Source organism: Bombina bombina, chromosome 1 (genome assembly GCF_027579735.1).
Source record: "Bombina bombina isolate aBomBom1 chromosome 1, aBomBom1.pri, whole genome shotgun sequence".
NCBI lineage: Eukaryota > Metazoa > Chordata > Amphibia > Anura > Bombinatoridae > Bombina > Bombina bombina.
This window is the reverse complement of record NC_069499.1, coordinates 552,795,694-552,815,024: the sequence shown is the minus strand read 5'-3', so window position 1 is coordinate 552,815,024 and position 19,331 is coordinate 552,795,694. Positions and strand designations below refer to the sequence as shown.

General features: G+C 42.0%; 1 protein-coding gene across 1 annotated transcript in view; it reads left to right on the top strand.

Annotated features, from left to right (window-relative positions):
- The window catches only part of LOC128645612 (aldehyde oxidase 1-like), a 365,796-nt gene that overhangs the window by 125,161 nt on the left and 221,304 nt on the right, over positions 1-19,331 (top strand). The window contains exons 16-17 of the mRNA XM_053698719.1: positions 16,620-16,763; positions 18,416-18,585. Coding sequence (XP_053554694.1) covers positions 16,620-16,763; positions 18,416-18,585 — 314 coding nt within the window. The remainder of the gene's footprint in view (positions 1-16,619; positions 16,764-18,415; positions 18,586-19,331) is intronic.

Sequence of the window (19,331 nt, the reverse complement as noted above, 5' to 3'; positions counted from 1 at the left end):
ATCTGCTTAACATTATTGTAAATTAAAAAAAAATTAAATCATTTTGCTAGTGTAATATAATTTCATTTTCTATCAGGCCTGTGTGTCAGGCTCACACAGCATATACTGTGGTTAATTGCTGTGCCAGCCACCACTCATATCTGCTTAACATTATTGTAAATGTAAAAAAAAAACTTTTAAATCATTTTGCTAGTGTAATCTAATTTCATTTTCTATCAGGCCTGTGTGTCAGGCTCACACAGCATATACTGTGGTTAATTGCTCTCTGCCACCACTGATATCTGGTTAACATTATTTTAAATTAAAAAAAACCTAAAAACTTTTACATCATTTTGCTAGTGTAATCTAATTTCATTTTCCATCAGGCCTGTGTTTCAGGCCCACATCATATAGTGTGATTAATAGCTCTTTTTTCCCACCACTTATATCTGGTGTAACATTAGTGTAACTTTTTTTTTAAAAAACTTTTACATCAGTCTGCTTATTTAATTGCAGTTGCCTGTCTGCCAGCGTGTGTGCCAGGCCCACTTTCCAACTAGTGCCACAAATCATATTTGTTATAACAGTAGTGTAAATATTTAAAATAAAAACTTTTTTGACTGTGAATCATCAGTCTGCTAGTGCAATTGAATTGCAGTTGCCTGCCTGCCAGCTTGTGTGCCAGGCCCACTTGCCAACTAGTGCCACCAATCATATTTGTTATAACAGTATTGTAAATATTTAAAATAAAACTTTTTTGACTGTGAAACATCAGTCATCTAGTGTAATCTAATTGCAGTTGCCTTCCTCCCAGCGTGTGTGTCAGGCCCACTTGCCAACTAGTGCCACCAATCATATTTGTTATATCAGTAGTGTAAATATTTAAAAAATATATTTTTTTGACTGTGAAAGATCAGTCTGCCAGTGTAATCTAATTGAAGTTGCCTGCCTGCCAGCATGTGTGCCAGGCCTACTTGCTGCCAACTATTGCCACTAATCATATTTGTTATAACAGTTTTGAAAATATTTAAAATCAAAACTTTTTTGACTGTGAATCATCAGTCTGCTAGTGCAATTGAATTGCAGTTGCCTGCCTGCCAGTGTGTGTGCCAGGCCCACTTGCCAACTAGTGCCACCAATCATATTTGTTCTAACAGTATTGTAAATATTTAAAATAAAAAAAATTTAGACTGTGAATCATCAGTCTGCTAGTGCAATTGAATTGCAGTTGCCTGCCTGCCAGCATGTGTGCCAGGCCCACTAGCCAACTAGTGCCACCAATCAAATTTGTTATAACAGTATTGTAAATATTTAAAATAAAAACTTTTTTGACTGTGAATCATCAGTCTGCTAGTGCAATTGAATTGTAGTTGCCTGCCTGCTAGCGTGTGTGCCAGGCCCACTTGCCAACTAGTGCCACCAATCATATTTGTTATTACAGTAGTGTTAATATTTAAAATTAAAACTTTTTTGACTGTGAATCATCAGTCTGCTAGTGCAATTGAATTGCAGTTTCCTGCCTGCCAGCATGTGTGCCAGGCCCACCTGCCAACTAGTGCCACCAATCATATTTGTTATTACAGTAGTGTTAATATTTAAAATTAAAACTTTTTGACTGTGAATCATCAGTCTGCTAGTGCAACTGAATTGCAGTTTCCTGCCTGCCAGCATGTGTGCCAGGCCCACTAGCCAACTAGTGCCACCAATCATATTTGTTATAACAGTATTGTAAATATTTTAAATAAAAACTTTTTTGACTGTGAATCATCAGTCTGCTAGTGCCATTGAATTGCAGTTGCCTACCTGCAAGCGTGTGTGCCAGGCCCATTTGCCAACTAGTGCCACCAATCATATTTGTTATAACAGTATTGTAAATATTTAAAATAAAAACTTTTTTGACTGTGAAACATCAGTCATCTAGTGTAATCTAATTGCAGTTGCTTTCCTCCCAGCGTGTGTGCCAGGCTCACTTGCCAACTAGTGCCACCAATCATATTTGTTATAACAAATTTGAAAATATTTAAAATAAAAACTTTTTTGACTGTTAATCATCAGTCTGCTAGTGCAATTGAATTGCAGCTGCCTGCCTGCCAGCGTGTGTGCCAGGCCCACTTGCCAACTAGTGCCACCAATCATATTTGTTATAACAGTATTTTAAATATTTTAAAAAACTTTTTTGACTGTGAAGCATCAGTCAGCTAGTGTAATCTAATTGCAGTTGCCTTCCTCCCAGCGTGTGTGCCAGGCCCACTTGCCAACTAGTGCCACCAATCATATTTGTTATAACAGTAGTGTAAATATTTACAATAAAAACTTTTTTGACTGTGAATCATCAGTCTGCTAGTGCAATTGAATTGCAGTTCCCTGCCTGCCAGCGTGTGTGCCAGGCCCACTTGCCAACTAGTGCCACCAATCATATTTGTTATTACAGTAGTGTTAATATTTAAAATTAAAACTTTTTTGACTGTGAATCATCAGTCTGCTAGTGCAATTGAATTGCAGTTTCCTGCCTGCCAGCGTGTGTGCCAGGCCCACTAGCCAACTAGTGCCACCAATCATATTTGTTATAACAGTATTGTAAATATTTTAAATAAAAACTTTTTTGACTTGAAACATCAGTCTGCTAGTGCCATTGAATTGCAGTTACCTGCCTGCCAGCGTGTGTGCCAGGCCCACTTGCTAACTAGTGCCAACAATCATATTTGTTATAACAGTATTGTAAATATTTAAAATAAAAACTTTTTTGACTGTGAATCATCAGTCTGCTAGTGCAATTGAATTGCAGTTGCCTGCCTGCCAGCGTGTGTGCCAGGCCCACTTGCCAACTAGTGCCACCAATCATATTTGTTATAACAGTATTTTAAATATTTAAAATTAAACTTTTTTGACTGTGAAGCATCAGTCAGCTAGTGTAATCTAATTGCAGTTGCCTTCCTCCCAGCATGTGTGCCAGGCCCACTTGCCAACTAGTGCCACCAATCATATTTGTTATAACAGTAGTGCAAATATTTACAATAAAAACTTTTTTGACTGTGAATCATCAGTCTGCTAGTGCAATTGAATTGCAGTTCCCTGCCTGCCAGCGTGTGTGCCAGGCCCACTTGCCAACTAGTGCCACCAATCATATTTGTTATTACAGTAGTGTTAATATTTAAAATTAAAACTTTTTTGACTGTGAATCATCAGTCTGCTAGTGCAATTGAATTGCAGTTTCCTGCCTGCCAGCGTGTGTGCCAGGCCCACTAGCCAACTAGTGCCACCAATCATATTTGTTATAACAGTATTGTAAATATTTTAAATAAAAACTTTTTTGACTTGAAACATCAGTCTGCTAGTGCCATTGAATTGCAGTTACCTGCCTGCCAGCGTGTGTGCCAGGCCCACTTGCCAACTAGTGCCACCAATCATATTTGTTATAACCGTTTTGAAAATATTTAAAATAAAAACTTTTTTGACTGTGAATCATCAGTCTGCTAGTGCAATTGAATTGCAGTTGCCTGCCTGCCAGCGTGTGTGCCAGGCCCACTTGCCAACTAGTGCCACCAATCATATTTGTTATAACAGTATTTTAAATATTTAAAAATAAAACTTTTTTGACTGTGAAGCATCAGTCAGCTAGTGTAATCTAATTGCAGTTGCCTTCCTCCCAGCGTGTGTGCCAGGCACACTTGCCAACTAGTGCCACCAATCATATTTGTTATAACAGTAGTGCAAATATTTACAATAAAAACTTTTTTGACTGTGAATCATCAGTCTGCTAGTGCAATTGAATTGCAGTTGCCTGCCTGCCAGCGTGTGTGCCAGGCCCACTTGCCAACTAGTGACACCAATTATATTTGTTATAACAGTATTTTAAATATTTAATAAAAATACTTTTTTGACTGTGAAACATCAGTCTACTATCGTAATCTAATTGAAGTTGCCTGCCTGCCAGCGTGTGTGCCAGGGCCACTTGCCAAGTTAGTGGCACCACTCATATTTGTTGTCACAGTACTTTCAATATTTAAAAAATAAACATTTTTCACTTTGAAACATCAGTCTGCTTTTTTGTGTCAGGCTCACAGCGTATACTGTGCCCACTTGCCCAGTGCCACCACTCATAATTAGTTTTATAGTATTGTAAGTGTACATTTAAAAAAAAATGACAGGCAGAGGCAGGCCACCCCGCAGGTGCCGTCGTGGTCGTGGTGCTGTGATTCCTTTAGACCCTACAACTATGCACATTGTTCAGAGGCCAGGGACGTGAAAAGTTCTGAGGAGGACCTAGTTGAATGGCTAACACAGGACACCCAATCTTCTACAGCTTCCGCTCCTAGTCCTAACCTTGACGCACCATCCACCTCCAGCTGTGCTTTGGGCACCTCTCAAGTGACCAGTGCCACTCGCCCGCCTGTGGCCACCACCAACACTAGCACCACAGCCACTTCACTTGATCTGTCAGAGGAGTTATTGACACATCAGTTGGAAGAAATGAGTGATGCGCAACCATCATTGACAGAGGATGTAGATAACAGGGATATGTCTCAGTCAGGCAGCATTACAGACATGGACGTACGGTGTGATGATGATGATGATGATGTTGTACCCGCTGCTGCTTCCTTTGTTGATGTGTCAGATACAAGTGAAGCAGTTGATGATGATGTGTCCGTAGATGTCCCGTGGGTGCCTGCTAGAAGAGAAGAAGAACAGGGGGAAAATTCAGATGGGGAGACAGAGAGGAGGAGATGAGTTGGAAGCAGGGGGAGGTCGTTGCAAGGAGCTAGTGGCGCAGTCATACAGCATGCATCGGCACCCGGGTTAGCCAGACAGCACGCTGACGCCAATCAACGCATGCTGTTGACACCACCAGAATTCCGTCATCGCAGAGCTCAGCAGTGTGGCATTTTTTTTGTGTGTCTGTCTCTGACAACAGCGATGCCATTTGCAACCTGTGCCAAAAGAAACTGAGTCGTGGGAAGTCCAACACCCACCTAGGTACAACTGCTTTGCAAAGGCACATGGTCTCACATCACAAACGCCGATGGGAAGAACACATGAGTAGAAGCAGCACACAAACTCAAAGCCGCCCTCCTCCTCCAGGTCCAGCATCTTCAGCCACGTCAACCACTGCTGTCCTCCTTGCCACCTCTCAACCATCCTCCCCTCAGTCTCTCTTACGTAGCAGTTCCTGGTCATCTGCCCACAGTCAGGTGTCTCTCAAGGAAATGTTTGAGCGTAAGAAGCCAATTTCCCAAAGTCACCCCCTTGCCCGGCGTCTGACAGCTGGCTTGTCTGAACTCTTAGCCCGCCAGCTTTTACCATACAAGCTGGTGGAGTCTGAGGCTTTCAAAAAATTTGTATCTATTGGGACACCTCAGTTGAAGGTACCTGGCCGAAATTTCTTTTCACAAAAGGCAATCCCAACCTGTACTCGATTGTGCGAAAGGAAGTAATGGCATGTCTGGCCCACAGCGTTGGGGCAAGGGTCCATATGACCACTGATAGCTGGTCTGCAAAGCATGGTCAGGGCAGGTATATCACCTACACTGCACATTGGGTAAACCTGCTGATGGCTGACAAGCATGGAATGCGTGGCTCTGCAGAGGAGTTGGTGACACCGCCACGACTTGCAGGCAGTCCTGCTGCTATCTCCTCTACTCATCCTACTCCATCCTCTTCCATAACCTCTTCCTTGGCTGAGTCCTCTTCTGCTGCTGCATCTTGCTCCACATTAACGGCACCCCCCCAGCTCCCCAGGTACTATTCAACATCCCGGATATGGCAGTGTCACACCATCTTGGGGTTGACTTGCCTGAAAGCCGAGAGTCACACCGCACCAGCACTCTTGTCCGCCCTGAACGCACAGGTGGATCAGTGGCTGACTCCGCACCAACTGGAGATTGGCAAAGTTGTTTCTGACAATCGAAGTAATTTGGTGGCGGCATTGAAATTGGGCAAATTGACACATGTGCCGTGCATGGCACATGTGTGTAATCTGATTGTACAACGCTTTGTGCATAAGTACGCAGGCTTACAGGACGTCCTGAAGCAGGCCAGGAAGGTGTGTGGCCATTTCAGGTGTTCCTACACGGCCATGGCGCACTTGTCCGATATCCAGCGTCGAAACAACCTGCCAGTGAGGTGCTTTATTTGTGACAGCCCGACAATGGAATTCAACACTCCTAATGTTCGACCGCCTGCTCCAAGAAGAAAAAGCTGTTAACGAGTATTTGTATGACCGGGGTGCTAGGACAGCCTCTGGGGAGCTGGGGATTTTTTTGCCAAATTACTGGACACTCATGCGCAATGCCTGTAGGCTCATGCGTCCTTTTGAGGAGGTGACAAACCTTGTCAGTCGCACCGAAGGCACCATCAGCGACGACATACCATTTGTTTTCTTCCTGGAGCGTGCCTTGTGAAGAGTGCTGGATCAGGCCGTAGATGAGCGTGAAGAGGAAGAGGAAGAGTTGTGGTGTCCATCACCACCAGAAACAGCCTTATCAGCATCGCTTGCTGGACATGCGGCAATGCAGGAAGAGGATTGTGAGGAAGAGGAGTCAGAGGAGGAATGTGGCTTTGAGGAGGAGGAGGAGGAGGAAGACCAAGCACAACAGGCATCCCAGGGTGCTCGTTGTTGTCACCTATCTGGTACCCGTGGTGTTGTACGTGGCTGGGGGGAAGAAGATACCTTCAGTGACATCAGTGAGGACGAGGAATGGGACATGATTAACTCGGCATCCAACCTTGTGCAAATGGGGTCTTTCATGCTGTCGTGCCTGTTGAGGGACCCTCGTATAAAAAAGCTGAAGGAGAACGACCTGTACTGGGTGTCCACGCTACTAGACCCCTGGTATAAGCATAAAGTGACTGAAATGTTACCAAATTCCCGCAAGTCGGAAAGGATGGAGCAGTTCCAAAATAAATTAAAAACTATGCTTTACACAGCGTATAAGGGTGATGTCACAGCACAACGGGAATCTAACAGGGGAAGAGATGAAAGTAATCCTCCTCCTCCTCCCATGACCACAGCGGCAAGCACAGGATGCTTTCCTGATGTGTTGTTGATGGAGGACATGCAGACCTTTTTAACTCCTATGCATCGCCAGAGCCTTTCGGGATCCAGCCTCAGAGAAAGACTCAACCGACAGGTAGCAGACTACCTAGCATTAACTGCAGATCTCGACACTCTGAGGAGTGATGGACCCCTTGACTACTGGGTGTGCAGGCTTGACCTGTGGCCTGAGCTATCCCAATTTGCAATCGAACTTCTGGCCTGCCCCGCTTCAAGTGTCCTGTCAGAAAGGACCTTCAGTTCAGCAGGAGGTTTTGTCACTGAGAAGAGAAGTCGCCTAGGTCAAAAAAGTCTTGATTATCTCACCTTTATTAAAATGAATGAGGGATGGATCCTGAAGGGACTGACATTGGGCGATACATTTGAGTAAAAAAGGCCTGATGATGAGATGAGCTGCCTTGGGCTACAAATGGTACACACGCTGGTGTATTTTTTCTTAGAATGCCGGATGACTTGCGTGACTTATCCGCCAACAACTAGTGTTCAACCCGCAAGGTTTTAGGGCACTTTCTAACTGCTTTACAAACATCAATTTTTCTGGCCGCTGCTATAGCAGCGGCTGCAACAATACCGAATTTTTCAGGCATTTGGACATGCCTAATTTTTCTGGCCTCTGGTGCTGCACTGTGGCTTCAAAACCCAAACCAAAAAACGGCACATAACAGTGATGAAACTGTTAAGAATAGTACCCAGTCATTAACACACCACTCATATCTGGTGGCACAATAGATTGCACGCGCAGTGCCCCAAATTTGAAGTAGGAGGACAGACCAAGCATCTTTTTCCATCTCACGGTTCAGAAAAATTATCTATTGGTTCCTAAAAACGATGCCATACCTGTACTCGATTGTGCAAAAGGATGTAAGATGTGGTGTTTCATGCTGTTGTGCCTTTTGAGGGTCATGGACCATCGTATAAAAAGGCTGAAGGAGAACGACCTGTACTGGGTGTCCAAGCACGTTTTTTGTTCAATTTCCCGGTTCCTAAAAATTATCTCCGGGTTCCTAAAATCAATGCTATATCTGTAATCTATTGTGCAAAAGGATGGCATATGTGGTGTTTCATGCTGTTGTGCCTGTGGGGGGTCGTGGACCATCGTATAAAAAGGCTGATGGAGAATGACCTGTACTGGGTGTCCAAGCATGTTTTTTGTTCAATTTCCCGGTTCCTAAAAATTATCTCCGGGTTCCTAAAATCAATGCCATATCTCTAATCTATTGTGCAAAAGGATGGCATATGTGGTGTTTCATGCTGTTGTTTCTTTTGAGGGTCCTGGACCCTCGTCTAAAAAGGCTGAAGGAGAACGACCTGTACTGGGTGTCCAAGTATGTTTTTTGTTCAATTTCCCGGTTCCTAAAAATTATCTCCGGGTTCCTAAAATCAATGCCATATCTGTAATCTATTGTGCAAAAGGATGGCATATGTGGTGTTTCATACTGTTGTGCCTGTTGAGGGTTGTGGGTCATCATTTAAAAAGGCTGAAGGAGAACGACCTGTACTGGGTGTCCAAGGATGTTTTTTGTTCAATTTCCCGGTTCCTAAAAATTATCTCCGGGTTCCTAAAATCAATGCCATATCTGTAATCTATTGTGCAAAAGGATGGCATATGTGGTGTTTCATGCTGTTGTAACTGTTGAGGGTCGTGGGCCATCGGATAAAAAGGCTGACGGAGAACGACCTGTACTGGGTGTCCAAGCACGTTTTTTGTTCAATTTCCCGGTTCCTAAAAATTATCTCCGGGTTCCTAAAATCGATGCCATATCTGTAATCTATTGTGCAAAAGGATGGCATATGTAGTGTTTCATGCTGTTGTGCATGTTGGGGGTCATGGACCATCGTATAAAAAGGCTGAAGGAGAACGACCTTTACTGGGTGTCCAAACATCTTTTTCCATCTCCCGGTTCCTAAAAATTATCTCCGGGTTCCTAAAATCGATGCCATACCTGTACTCTATTGTTCAAAAGGATGGCATATGTGGTGTTTCATGCTGTTATTTCTGTTGAGGGTCCTGGACCCTCGTATTAAAAGCCTGAAGGAGAACGACCTGTACTGGGTGTCCAAGCATGGTTTTTTGTTCAATTTCCCGGTTCCTAAAAATTATCTCTGGGTTCCTAAAATCAATGCCATATCTGTAATCTATTGTGCAAAAGGATGGCATATGTGGTATTTCATGCTGTTGTGCCTGTGGGGGGTCGTGGACCATCGTATAAAAAGGCTGAAGGAGAACGACCTGTACTGGGTGTCCAAGCATGGTTTTTTGTTCAATTTCCCGGTTCCTAAAAATTATCTCCGGGTTCCTAAAATCAATGCCATATCTGTAATCTATTGTGAAAAAGGATGGCATATTTGGTGTTTCATGCTGTTGTTTCTGTTGAGGGTCCTGGACCCTCGTCTAAAAAGGCTGATGGAGAACGACCTGTACTGGGTGTCCAAGCATGTTTTTTGTTCAATTTCCCGGTTCCTAAAAATTATCTCCGGGTTCCTAAAATCAATGCCATATCTGTAATCTATTGTGCAAAAGGATGGCATATGTGGTGTTTCATGCTGTTGTGCCTGTTGAGGGTCGTGGGCCATCGTATAAAAAGGCTGAAGGAGAACGACCTGTACTGGGTGTCCAAGCACGTTTTTTGTTCAATTTCCCGGTTCCTAAAAATTATCTCTGGGTTCCTAAAATCAATGCCATATCTGTAATCTATTGTGCAAAAGGATGGCATATGTGGTGTTTCATGCTATTGTGCCTGTTGGGGGTCGTGGACCATCGTATAAAAAGGCTGAAGGAGAACGACCTGTACTGGGTGTCCAAGCATCTTTTTCCATCTCCCTGTTCCTAAAAATTATCTCCGGGTTCCTAAAATCGATGCCATACCTGTACTCTATTGTTCGAAAGGATGGCATATGTGGTGTTTCATGCTGTTATTTCTGTTGAGGGTCCTGGACCCTCGAATTAAAAGCCTGAAGGAGAACGACCTGTACTGGGTGTCCAAGCATCTTTTTCCATCTCCCGGTTCCTAAAAATTATCTCCCGGTTCCTAAAATGGATGCCATACCTGTACTCTATTGTTAAAAAGTATCGCATATGTGGTATTTCATGCTGTTGTTTCTGTTGAGGGTCCTGGACCCTCGTCTAAAAAGGCTGAAGGAGAACGAGCTGTACTGTGTGTCCAAGCATGTATTTCCATCTCCCGGTTCCTAAAAATTATCTCCGGGTTCCTAAAATCGATGCCATACCTGTACTGGATTGTTCAAAAGGATGGCACATGTGGTGTTTCCTGCTGTTGTTTCTGTTGAGTGTCCGGGACCCACTTATAAAAAGGCTGAAGGAGAACGAAGTGTACTGGGTGTCCAAGCATCTTTTTCCATCTCCCGGTTCCTAAAAATTATCTCCGGGTTCCTAAAATGGATGCCATACCTGTACTGGATTGTTCAAAAGGATGGCATATGTGGTGTTTCCTGCTGTTGTTTCTGTTGAGGGTCCTGGACCCTCGTCTAAAAAGGCTGAAGGAGAACAAAGTGTTCTGGTTGTCCAAGCATCTTTTTCCATCTCCCTGCTCCTAAAAATTATCTCTGGGTTCCTAAAATCGATGCCATACCTGTACTGGATTTTTCAAAAGGATGGCATATGTGGTGTTTCCTGCTGTTGTTTCTGTTGAGGGTCCTGGACCTTCGTCTAAAAAGGCTGAAGGAGAACGAGCTATACTGGGTGTCCAAGCATCTTTTTCCATCTCCCGGTTCCTAAAAATGTTCTCCGGGTTCCTAAAATGGATGCCATACCTGTACTCTATTGTGCAAAAGGATGCCATATGTGGTGTTTCATGCTGTTGTTTCTGTTGAGGGTCCTGGACCCTCGTCTAAAAAGGCTGAAGAAGAACGACCTGTACTGGGTGTCCAAGCATCTTTTTCCATCTCCCGGTTCCTAAAAATTATCTCTGGGTTCCTAAAATGGATGCCATACCTGTACTCTATTGTTAAAAAGGATGGCATATGTGGTGTTTCATGCTGTTGCTTCTGTTGAGGGTCCTGGACCCTCGTCTAAAAAGGCTGAAGGAGAACGAAGTGTACTGGTTGTCCAAGCATCTTTTTCCATCTCCCGGTTCCTAAAAATTATCTCCGGGTTCCTAAAATCGATGCCATACCTGTACTGGATTGTTCAAAAGGATGGCATATGTGGTGTTTCCTGCTGTTGTTTCTGTTGAGGGTCCTGGACCCTCATCTAAAAAGGCTGAAGGAGAACGACCTGTACTGGGTGTCCAAGCATCTTTTTCCATCTCCCGGTTCCTAAAAATTATTTCCCGGTTCCTAAAATCAATGCCATACCTGTACTGGATTGTTCAAAAGGATGGCATATGTGGTGTTTCATGCTGTTGTGCCTGTTGAGGGTCCTGGACCCTCGTCTAAAAAGGCTGAAGGAGAATGAAGTGTACTGGTTGTCCAAGCATCTTTTTCCATCTCCCGGTTCCTAAAAATTATCTTCGGGTTCCTAAAATGGATGCCATACCTGTATTGGATTGTTCAAAAGGTTGGCATATGTGGTGTTTCATGCTGTTGTTTCTGTTGAGGGTCCTGAACCCTCGTCTAAAAAGGCTGAAGGAGAATGAGCTGTACTGGGTGTCCAAGCATCTTTTTCCATCTCCCGGTTCCTAAAAATTTCTCCGGATTCCTAAAATCGATGCCATACCTCTACTGGATTGTTCAAAAGGATGGCATATGTGGTGTTTCCTGCTGTTGTGCCTGTTGAGGGTCCTGGACCCTCGTCTAAAAAGGCTGAAGGAGAACAAAGTGTACTGGTTGTCCAAACATCTTTTTCCATCTCCCGGTTCCTAAAAATTATCTCCGGGTTCCTAAAATCGATGCCATACCTGTACTGGATTGTTCAAAAGGATGGCATATGTGGTGTTTCATGCTGTTGTGCCTGTTGAGGGTCCTGGACCCTCGTCTAAAAAGGCTGAAGGAGAACGAAGTGTACTGGTTGTCCAAGCATCTTTTTCCATCTCCCGGTTCCTAAAAATTATCTCCGGGTTCCTAAAATCGATGCCATACCTGTACTGGATTGTTCAAAAGGATGGCATATTTGGTGTTTCATGCTGTTGTGCCTGTTGAGGGTCCTGGACCCTCGTCTAAAAAGGCTGAAGGAGAACGAAGTGTACTGGTTGTCCAAGCATCTTTTTCCATCTCCCGGTTCCTAAAAATTATCTCCGGGTTCCTAAAATGGATGCCATACCTGTACTGGATTGTTCAAAAGGATGGCATGTGTGGTGTTTCATGCTGTTGTTTCTGTTGAGGGTCCTGGACCCTCGTCTAAAAAGGCTGAAGGAGAACGAGCTGCGACTGGGTGTCCAAGCATCTTTTTCCATCTCCCGGTTCCTAAAAATTGTCTCCGGGTTCCTAAAATCGATGCCATACCTGTACTGGATTGTTCAAAAGGATGGCATATGTGGTGTTTCCTGCTGTTGTTTCTGTTGAGGGTCCTGGACCCTCGTCTAAAAAGGCTGAAGGAGAACGAAGTGTACTGGTTGTCCAAGCATCTTTTTCCATCTCCCGGTTCCTAAAAATTATCTCCGGGTTCCTAAAATCGATGCCATATCTGTACTGGATTGTTCAAATGGATGGCATATGTGGTGTTTCATGCTGTTGTTTCTGTTGAGGGTCCTGGACCCTCGTCTAAAAAGGCTGAAGGAGAACAAAGTGTACTGGTTGTCCAAGTATCTTTTTCCATCTCCAGGTTCCTAAAAATTATCTCCGGGTTCCTAAAATGGATGCCATACCTGTACTCTATTGTGCAAAAGGATGGCATATGTGGTGTTTCATGCTGTTGTTTCTGTTGAGGGTCCTGGACCCTCTTATAAAAAGGCTGAAGGAGAACGACTTGTACTGGGTGTCCAAGCATTTTTTTCCATCTCCCGGTTCCTAAAAAATTTCTCCGGGTTCCTAAAATCGATGCCATACCTGTACTCTATTGTGCAAAAGGAAGTAACCTTACCATGGGTTCCAGACCGCATGTCTTGTTGTTATATTTTGTCAGGGTAATCGGGCAGGCCATATAGACCTCACCTGATAGGGGGAGTAACACGTATTAAAGTGCTAAGAATAGTAATACTTAACACAACCTAGTTACCATGGGTCCCAGACCGCATGTCTTATTGTTATATTTTGTCAGGGTACTCAGGCAGGCCATATGGAACTCCACTGGATAGGTGGAGTAACACGTATTAAAGTGCTAAGAATAGTACAACTTAACACAACCTAGTTACCATGGGTCCCAGACCGCATGTCTTGTTGTTATATTTTGTCAGGGTAATCAGGCAGGCCGTATAGACCTCCCCCGATAGGGGGAGTTACAGGGATTAAAGTGCTAAGAATAGTAGTAATTAACACAACCTAGTTACCATGGGTCCCAGACCGCATGTCTTATTGTTATATTTTGTCAGGGTAATCAGGAAGACCATATAGACCTCCCCCGATAGGGGAAGTAAAAGGGATTAAAGTGCTAAGAATAGTACTACTTAACACAACCTAGTTACCATGGGTCCCAGACCGCATGTCTTGTTGTTATATTTTGTCAGGGTAATCAGGCAGGCCGTATAGACCTCCGATAGGGGGAGTAAAAGGGATTAAAGTGCTAAGAATAGTACTACTTAACACAACCTTTACATGGGTCACAGACCGCATGTCTTATTGTTATATTTTATCATGGTAATCATGCAGGCCATATAGACCTCCCCAGATAGGGGGAGTTACAGGGATTAAAGTGCTAAGAATAGTACTACTTAACACAACCTTACCATGGGTCCCAGTCCGCAAGTCTTATTGTTATATTTTGTCAGGGTAATCATGCAGGCCATATAGACCTCCCAGATAGGGGGAGTAACAGATATTAAAGTGCTAAGAATAGTACTACTTAACACAACCTAGTTACCATGGGTACCAGACCGCATGTCTTTTTGTTATATTTTGTCAGGGTAATCATGCAGGCCATATAGACCTCCCCTTATAGGGGGAGTTACAGGGATTAAAGTGCTAAGAATAGTACTTCTAAACACAACCTAATTATGATGGGTCCCAGACCGCATGTTTTATTATTATACTTTGTCAGGGTAATCATGCAGGCCATATAGACCTCCCCCCGATATGGGGAGTAACAGGTATTAAAATGCTAAGAACAGTACTACTTAACACAACCTAGTTACCATGGGTCCCAGACAGCATGTCTTGTTGTGATACTTTGTAAGGGTAATCATGCAGGCCATATAGACCTCACCCGATATGGGGAGTAACTGGTATTAAACTGCTAAGAACAGTACTACTTAACACAACCTAGTTACCATGGGTCACAGACCGCATGTCTTGTTGTGATACTTTGTCAGGGTAATCAGGCAGGCCATATAGACCTCCCCCGATATGGGGAGTAACAGGTATTAAACTGCTAAGAACAGTATTACTTAACACAACCTAGTTACCATGGGTCACAGACCGCATGTCTTGTTGTGATACTTTGTCAGGGTAATCAGGCAGGCCATATAGATCTCCCCCGATATGGGGAGTAACAGGTATTAAACTTCTAAGAACAGTACTACTTAACACAACCTAGTTACCATGGGTCACAGACCGCATGTCTTGTTGTGATACTTTGTCAGGGTAATCAGGCAGGCCATATAGACCTCACCCAATAGGGGGAGTATAAGGGATTAAAGTGCTAAGAATACTACTACTTAACACAACCTAGTTACCATGGCTCCCAGACTGCATGTCTTATTGCTATATTTTGTCAGGGTAATCAGGCAGGCCATATAGACCTCACCCGATCGGGGGAGTTACAGGGATTAAAGTGCTAAGAATAGTACTACTTAACACAACATAGTTACCATGGCTCCCAGACCGCATGTTTTATTATTATACTTTTTCAGGGTAATCATGCAGGCCATATAGACCTTCCCCAATATCGGGACTAAAAGGGAATTAAAGTGCTAAGAACAGTACTACTTAACACACCCTAGTTACCATGGGTCCCAGACCACATGTTTTGTTGTTATACTTTGTCAGGGTAATCATGCAGGCCATATAGACCTCCCCCGATAGGGGGAGTAAAAGGGATTAAAGTGCTAAGAATAGTACTACTAAACACAACCTAATTACCATGGGTCCCAGACCGCATGTCTTGTTGTTATTCTTTCTCAGGGTAATCATTCAGGCCATATAGACCTACACAGATAGGGAGAGTAACATGGATTAAAGTGCTAAGAATAGTACTAATATAAACACAACCTAGTTACCATGGGTCCCAGACCGCATGTCTTGTTGTTATAATTTGTCAGGGTGATCATGCAGGCCATATAGACCTCCCCCAATAGGGGGAGTTACAGGGATTAAAGTGCTAAGAATAGTACTACTTAACACAACCTAGTTACCATGGCTCCCAGACCGCATGTTTTATTATTATACTTTGTCAGGGTAATTATATATCTATCAAATCGATCTATTTATCTTCTATCGATTCTATCTAACTATCAATTTATGTATATCTATCTATCAAATCTATCCATCTCGTGGCCGGACTGATTTGAGACAGCCACTTGTGTTTAGGCCAAATTTGAAGTAGGAGGACAGACCAGTCATCTTCTTCCATCTCCCTGTTCCAAAAATGCAGCCCATATAGACCTCCCCTGATAGGGGGAGTAACAGGTAGTAAACTGCTAAGAATAATACTACTTAACACACCACGAGTCCCAGACCTCATGTCTTATTGTTATACTCTGTCAGGGAAATCATATATCTATCAAATCTATCTAACTATCAATCGTATCTATCAAATATAAATTGCATCTATTGATCGATGTAATTCGTATCTATCAAATGTATATTGCATCGATTGATCTATGTAATTCGTATCCATCATCAAATGTATATTGCATCTATTGATCTACGTAATTTGTATCTATCATATGTATATTGCATCTATTGATCTATGTAATGTATGTATCTAACTATCCAATCTATCTAACTCAAGGTTGTGCAAATGGACTGTTTGCAGTTGTTTGCGGTGCGTTACACGGGGAGTTTGGTCTGTCACGGTGAAGCCGGCGTAACCCTTACACTACCTGATCGATACTACATCATATCTGATGTTTTAAAGCACGTTATTCAAAAAAAAATTAGGAATGTTAGGTGATTAAGGCACTTTATGGCTTAAAACCAGACTCTGCATCAACTATGTAATTTTCCGTGGGAGTTTTGCCATGGATCCCCCTCCGGCATGCCACAGTCCAGGTGTTAGTCCCCTTGAAACAACTTTTCCATCACTATTGTGGCCAGAAAGAGTCCTTGTGGGTTTTAAAGTTCGCCTGCCTATTGAAGTCAATGGCGGTTTGCGCGGTTCGTGAGCAGTAGTGGAAGTTCGAGTCCCCCGTTCGCGAACCGAAATTTTAAGGTTCGGGACATCACTATATATGTGGTATTTCTACCCTCCAAGAACATTATAGGAAACAGGAATTATATACTTGTATATAAATGATATAAATAGTAAAATGATAAATCAAGAACAGCAAAATAGTTCAATGCCCATAAAATTCCGTTTTCTTCATGTATGTAATTTTAGGTTGAATCTTCCTTGTCGGCAACAAATGACAAAATGGCTGTATCCAACAAATTAAAATCCCCTACTTCCTTGTCGGCCCCAGAATACTTAAGTGCCATCAGAAATTTTGAGACTAAAGCACCAAAAACATTACAGACCTTTCAGGTAAGTTAACTGCATCATTCTCCATTTTTATGGTATTTTATAATCCATTGTATCCTCCGATTAAGACCTTTAGTAAATTTCCTTTTTTACTGTTTCTCATATGAAAACACTGCTATTGGTTGCTAATTAAAAAATAATATTATATTTGGAATAATCATTTTTCTATCTTTAAAGCAGGGGTGGGGAACCTTGACAATCCTTATGTTTCAGAACTACATTACCCATGATGCTTAGGCACTCTGAAGTCCAGTTGAGCATAATGGGAAATATAGTTCTGAATCATCTGGAGGGCCAAGGTTCCCCATCCCTGCTTTAAAGCAATACTTTGATTTTCTGTAGAAAAAGTCAGCAATTTTCATTATTCATGCCCCTATGAACATATCTACTTTAACCCATGTTTGTTTTGGATCTATCCTTGCAATGTTTATCCACAATAATGTATAAAATATCACAAATGATTATTTATTTGCATTTAGTTGTTTTTTTTTACATTACACTTAATGGAAACAGAGATTTTAATATTTAAATGATAAATAAATAATATTTATTATTATTATTATTATTAATAATAATAATAATAATAATAATAATAATAATAATTTTTCAAAAAATATGTATGGTAGAATGGTTTAATTTAAGGAAACAGGATTATTTGCTTCAGTACTCTCATTGCTATTTTTATTTCATAATTCAGATAGAATATACAATTTTAAATCACTTTCCAATTTATTGTTATCCTTTGTTGAAAGAGCACTATGGGAGTTAGCTGAACACATCAGGCAATCCAATGGCAAGAGGCATATATGTGCAGTCACCAATCAGCAGATAGCTCCAGTAGTGCTTTGGTTCTTCTGAAACTACCAAGGTATTCTTATCAATAAAGATAGCAAGAGAACAACACAAATTATATACAAGAAATAAAATGGAAAGTTGTTTAAAATTGCATGCTCCATCTGAATCCTAATATATATATTTTTTGTTTCATATTCCTTGCCATAGGTTTTCAAAAAACTGCAGAAGTAGAGGTGCATCTGGAAATTAAAATGCAGGGTACTAACAAAGGTTCCAGGGCAGCTAAGGATCAAGGCTGGAGGGTGTTACGGGTTGATAAGATAATGGTCTATATGTTCATATACTAAATAAACCATAAACAGCCTGATTAAATAAAAAAAGTATGTTTAGAAAAGCATTGTAGCTATGTTAAAGGGTCATGAAACCCAAATTGTTTCTTTCATGATTCTGATAGAGCATGCAAATTTTAAGCAAATTTCTAATTTACTCTTATTATCAATTTTCTTGGTTCTCTTGGTATCTTTATTTTAAAAAGCAGTAATGTAAGCTTAGAAGCCAGCATGATTGGTAGGCTACATTTAGCCACCAATCAGCAAGCGCTGTCCATGTGCTGGACCAAAAATGGGCTGGCTACTAAATTACATTTCTGCTTTTTCAAATAAAGATACCAAGAGAACGAAGAAAAATTGACAATGGGGTAAATTAGAAAGTTGCTTAAAGTTGCATGCACTATCTGAATCATGAAAGAAAAAAAATGGGTTTCATATCCCTTTAAGTAAAACAAACATGAATAAATTCTTTGGAGTTAGTTATTATAAAAAAGCATATTGTGTCATCATGTATCTTACATTTTTGTACAGGAAGTTGATCCAAATCAGCCACCTCAGGATCCTGTTGGACGCCCAATAGTGCATCAATCTGCTATCAAGCAAGCTACTGGGGAAGCTGTGTTTGTGGATGACATGCCGCCAGTCGCCAAAGAATTATTCATTGCTTTTGTGACCAGTGAAAGAGCTCATGCCAAGATTCTGTAAGTGCAGATATTACAGTGGGTTATAGGAACACAGAAAATCATATTCTTTTAAATTAATGCCAAGCCTGTGTCTTACATGCTACAGCACAAATCGTCCTCATACCTCAGTTTGCTTAAATATTTAAAGGGACAGTCAACAGTAAAATTGTTATTGTTTAAAAAGATAGATAACGCCTTTACTACCCATTCCCCAGCTTTGCACAACCAAGATTGTTATAGTAATATACTTTAACATTCCAACCTCTAAATTTCTGCCTGTTTTTAAGCCACTAGACAGCTTCTTAATCACATGCATCTAGATTACGAATTTTGAGCGCTATAGGGAAATTAACGTCCGCCACAAATTATTTCACCTCCCTATAGTGCTGCTATTACAAGTTTCCAAAAAGCAGGCTTGTACGGGCGATATGGTGGCATTGAGCTCCATACCGCACCCAAATACAAGCGCTGCTTTGACGTGCTCGTGCACGATTTCCCCATGGACATCAATGGGGAGAGCCGGCAAAAAAAAAAGCCTAACACCTGCGTTTGCAGAAACAAAAGCTCCGTAACGCAGCCCCATTGATGTCTATGGGGAAAGAAAAAGTTATGTTTAAACCTAACACCATAACATAAAAACCACGTCTAAACAACCCTGATCTGCCACCCCCGACATCGCCGCAACCTACATAATGTTATTAACCCCTTATTTGCCGCCCTTAACATCACCGCCACATAAATAAAACTATTAACTCCTAATCTGC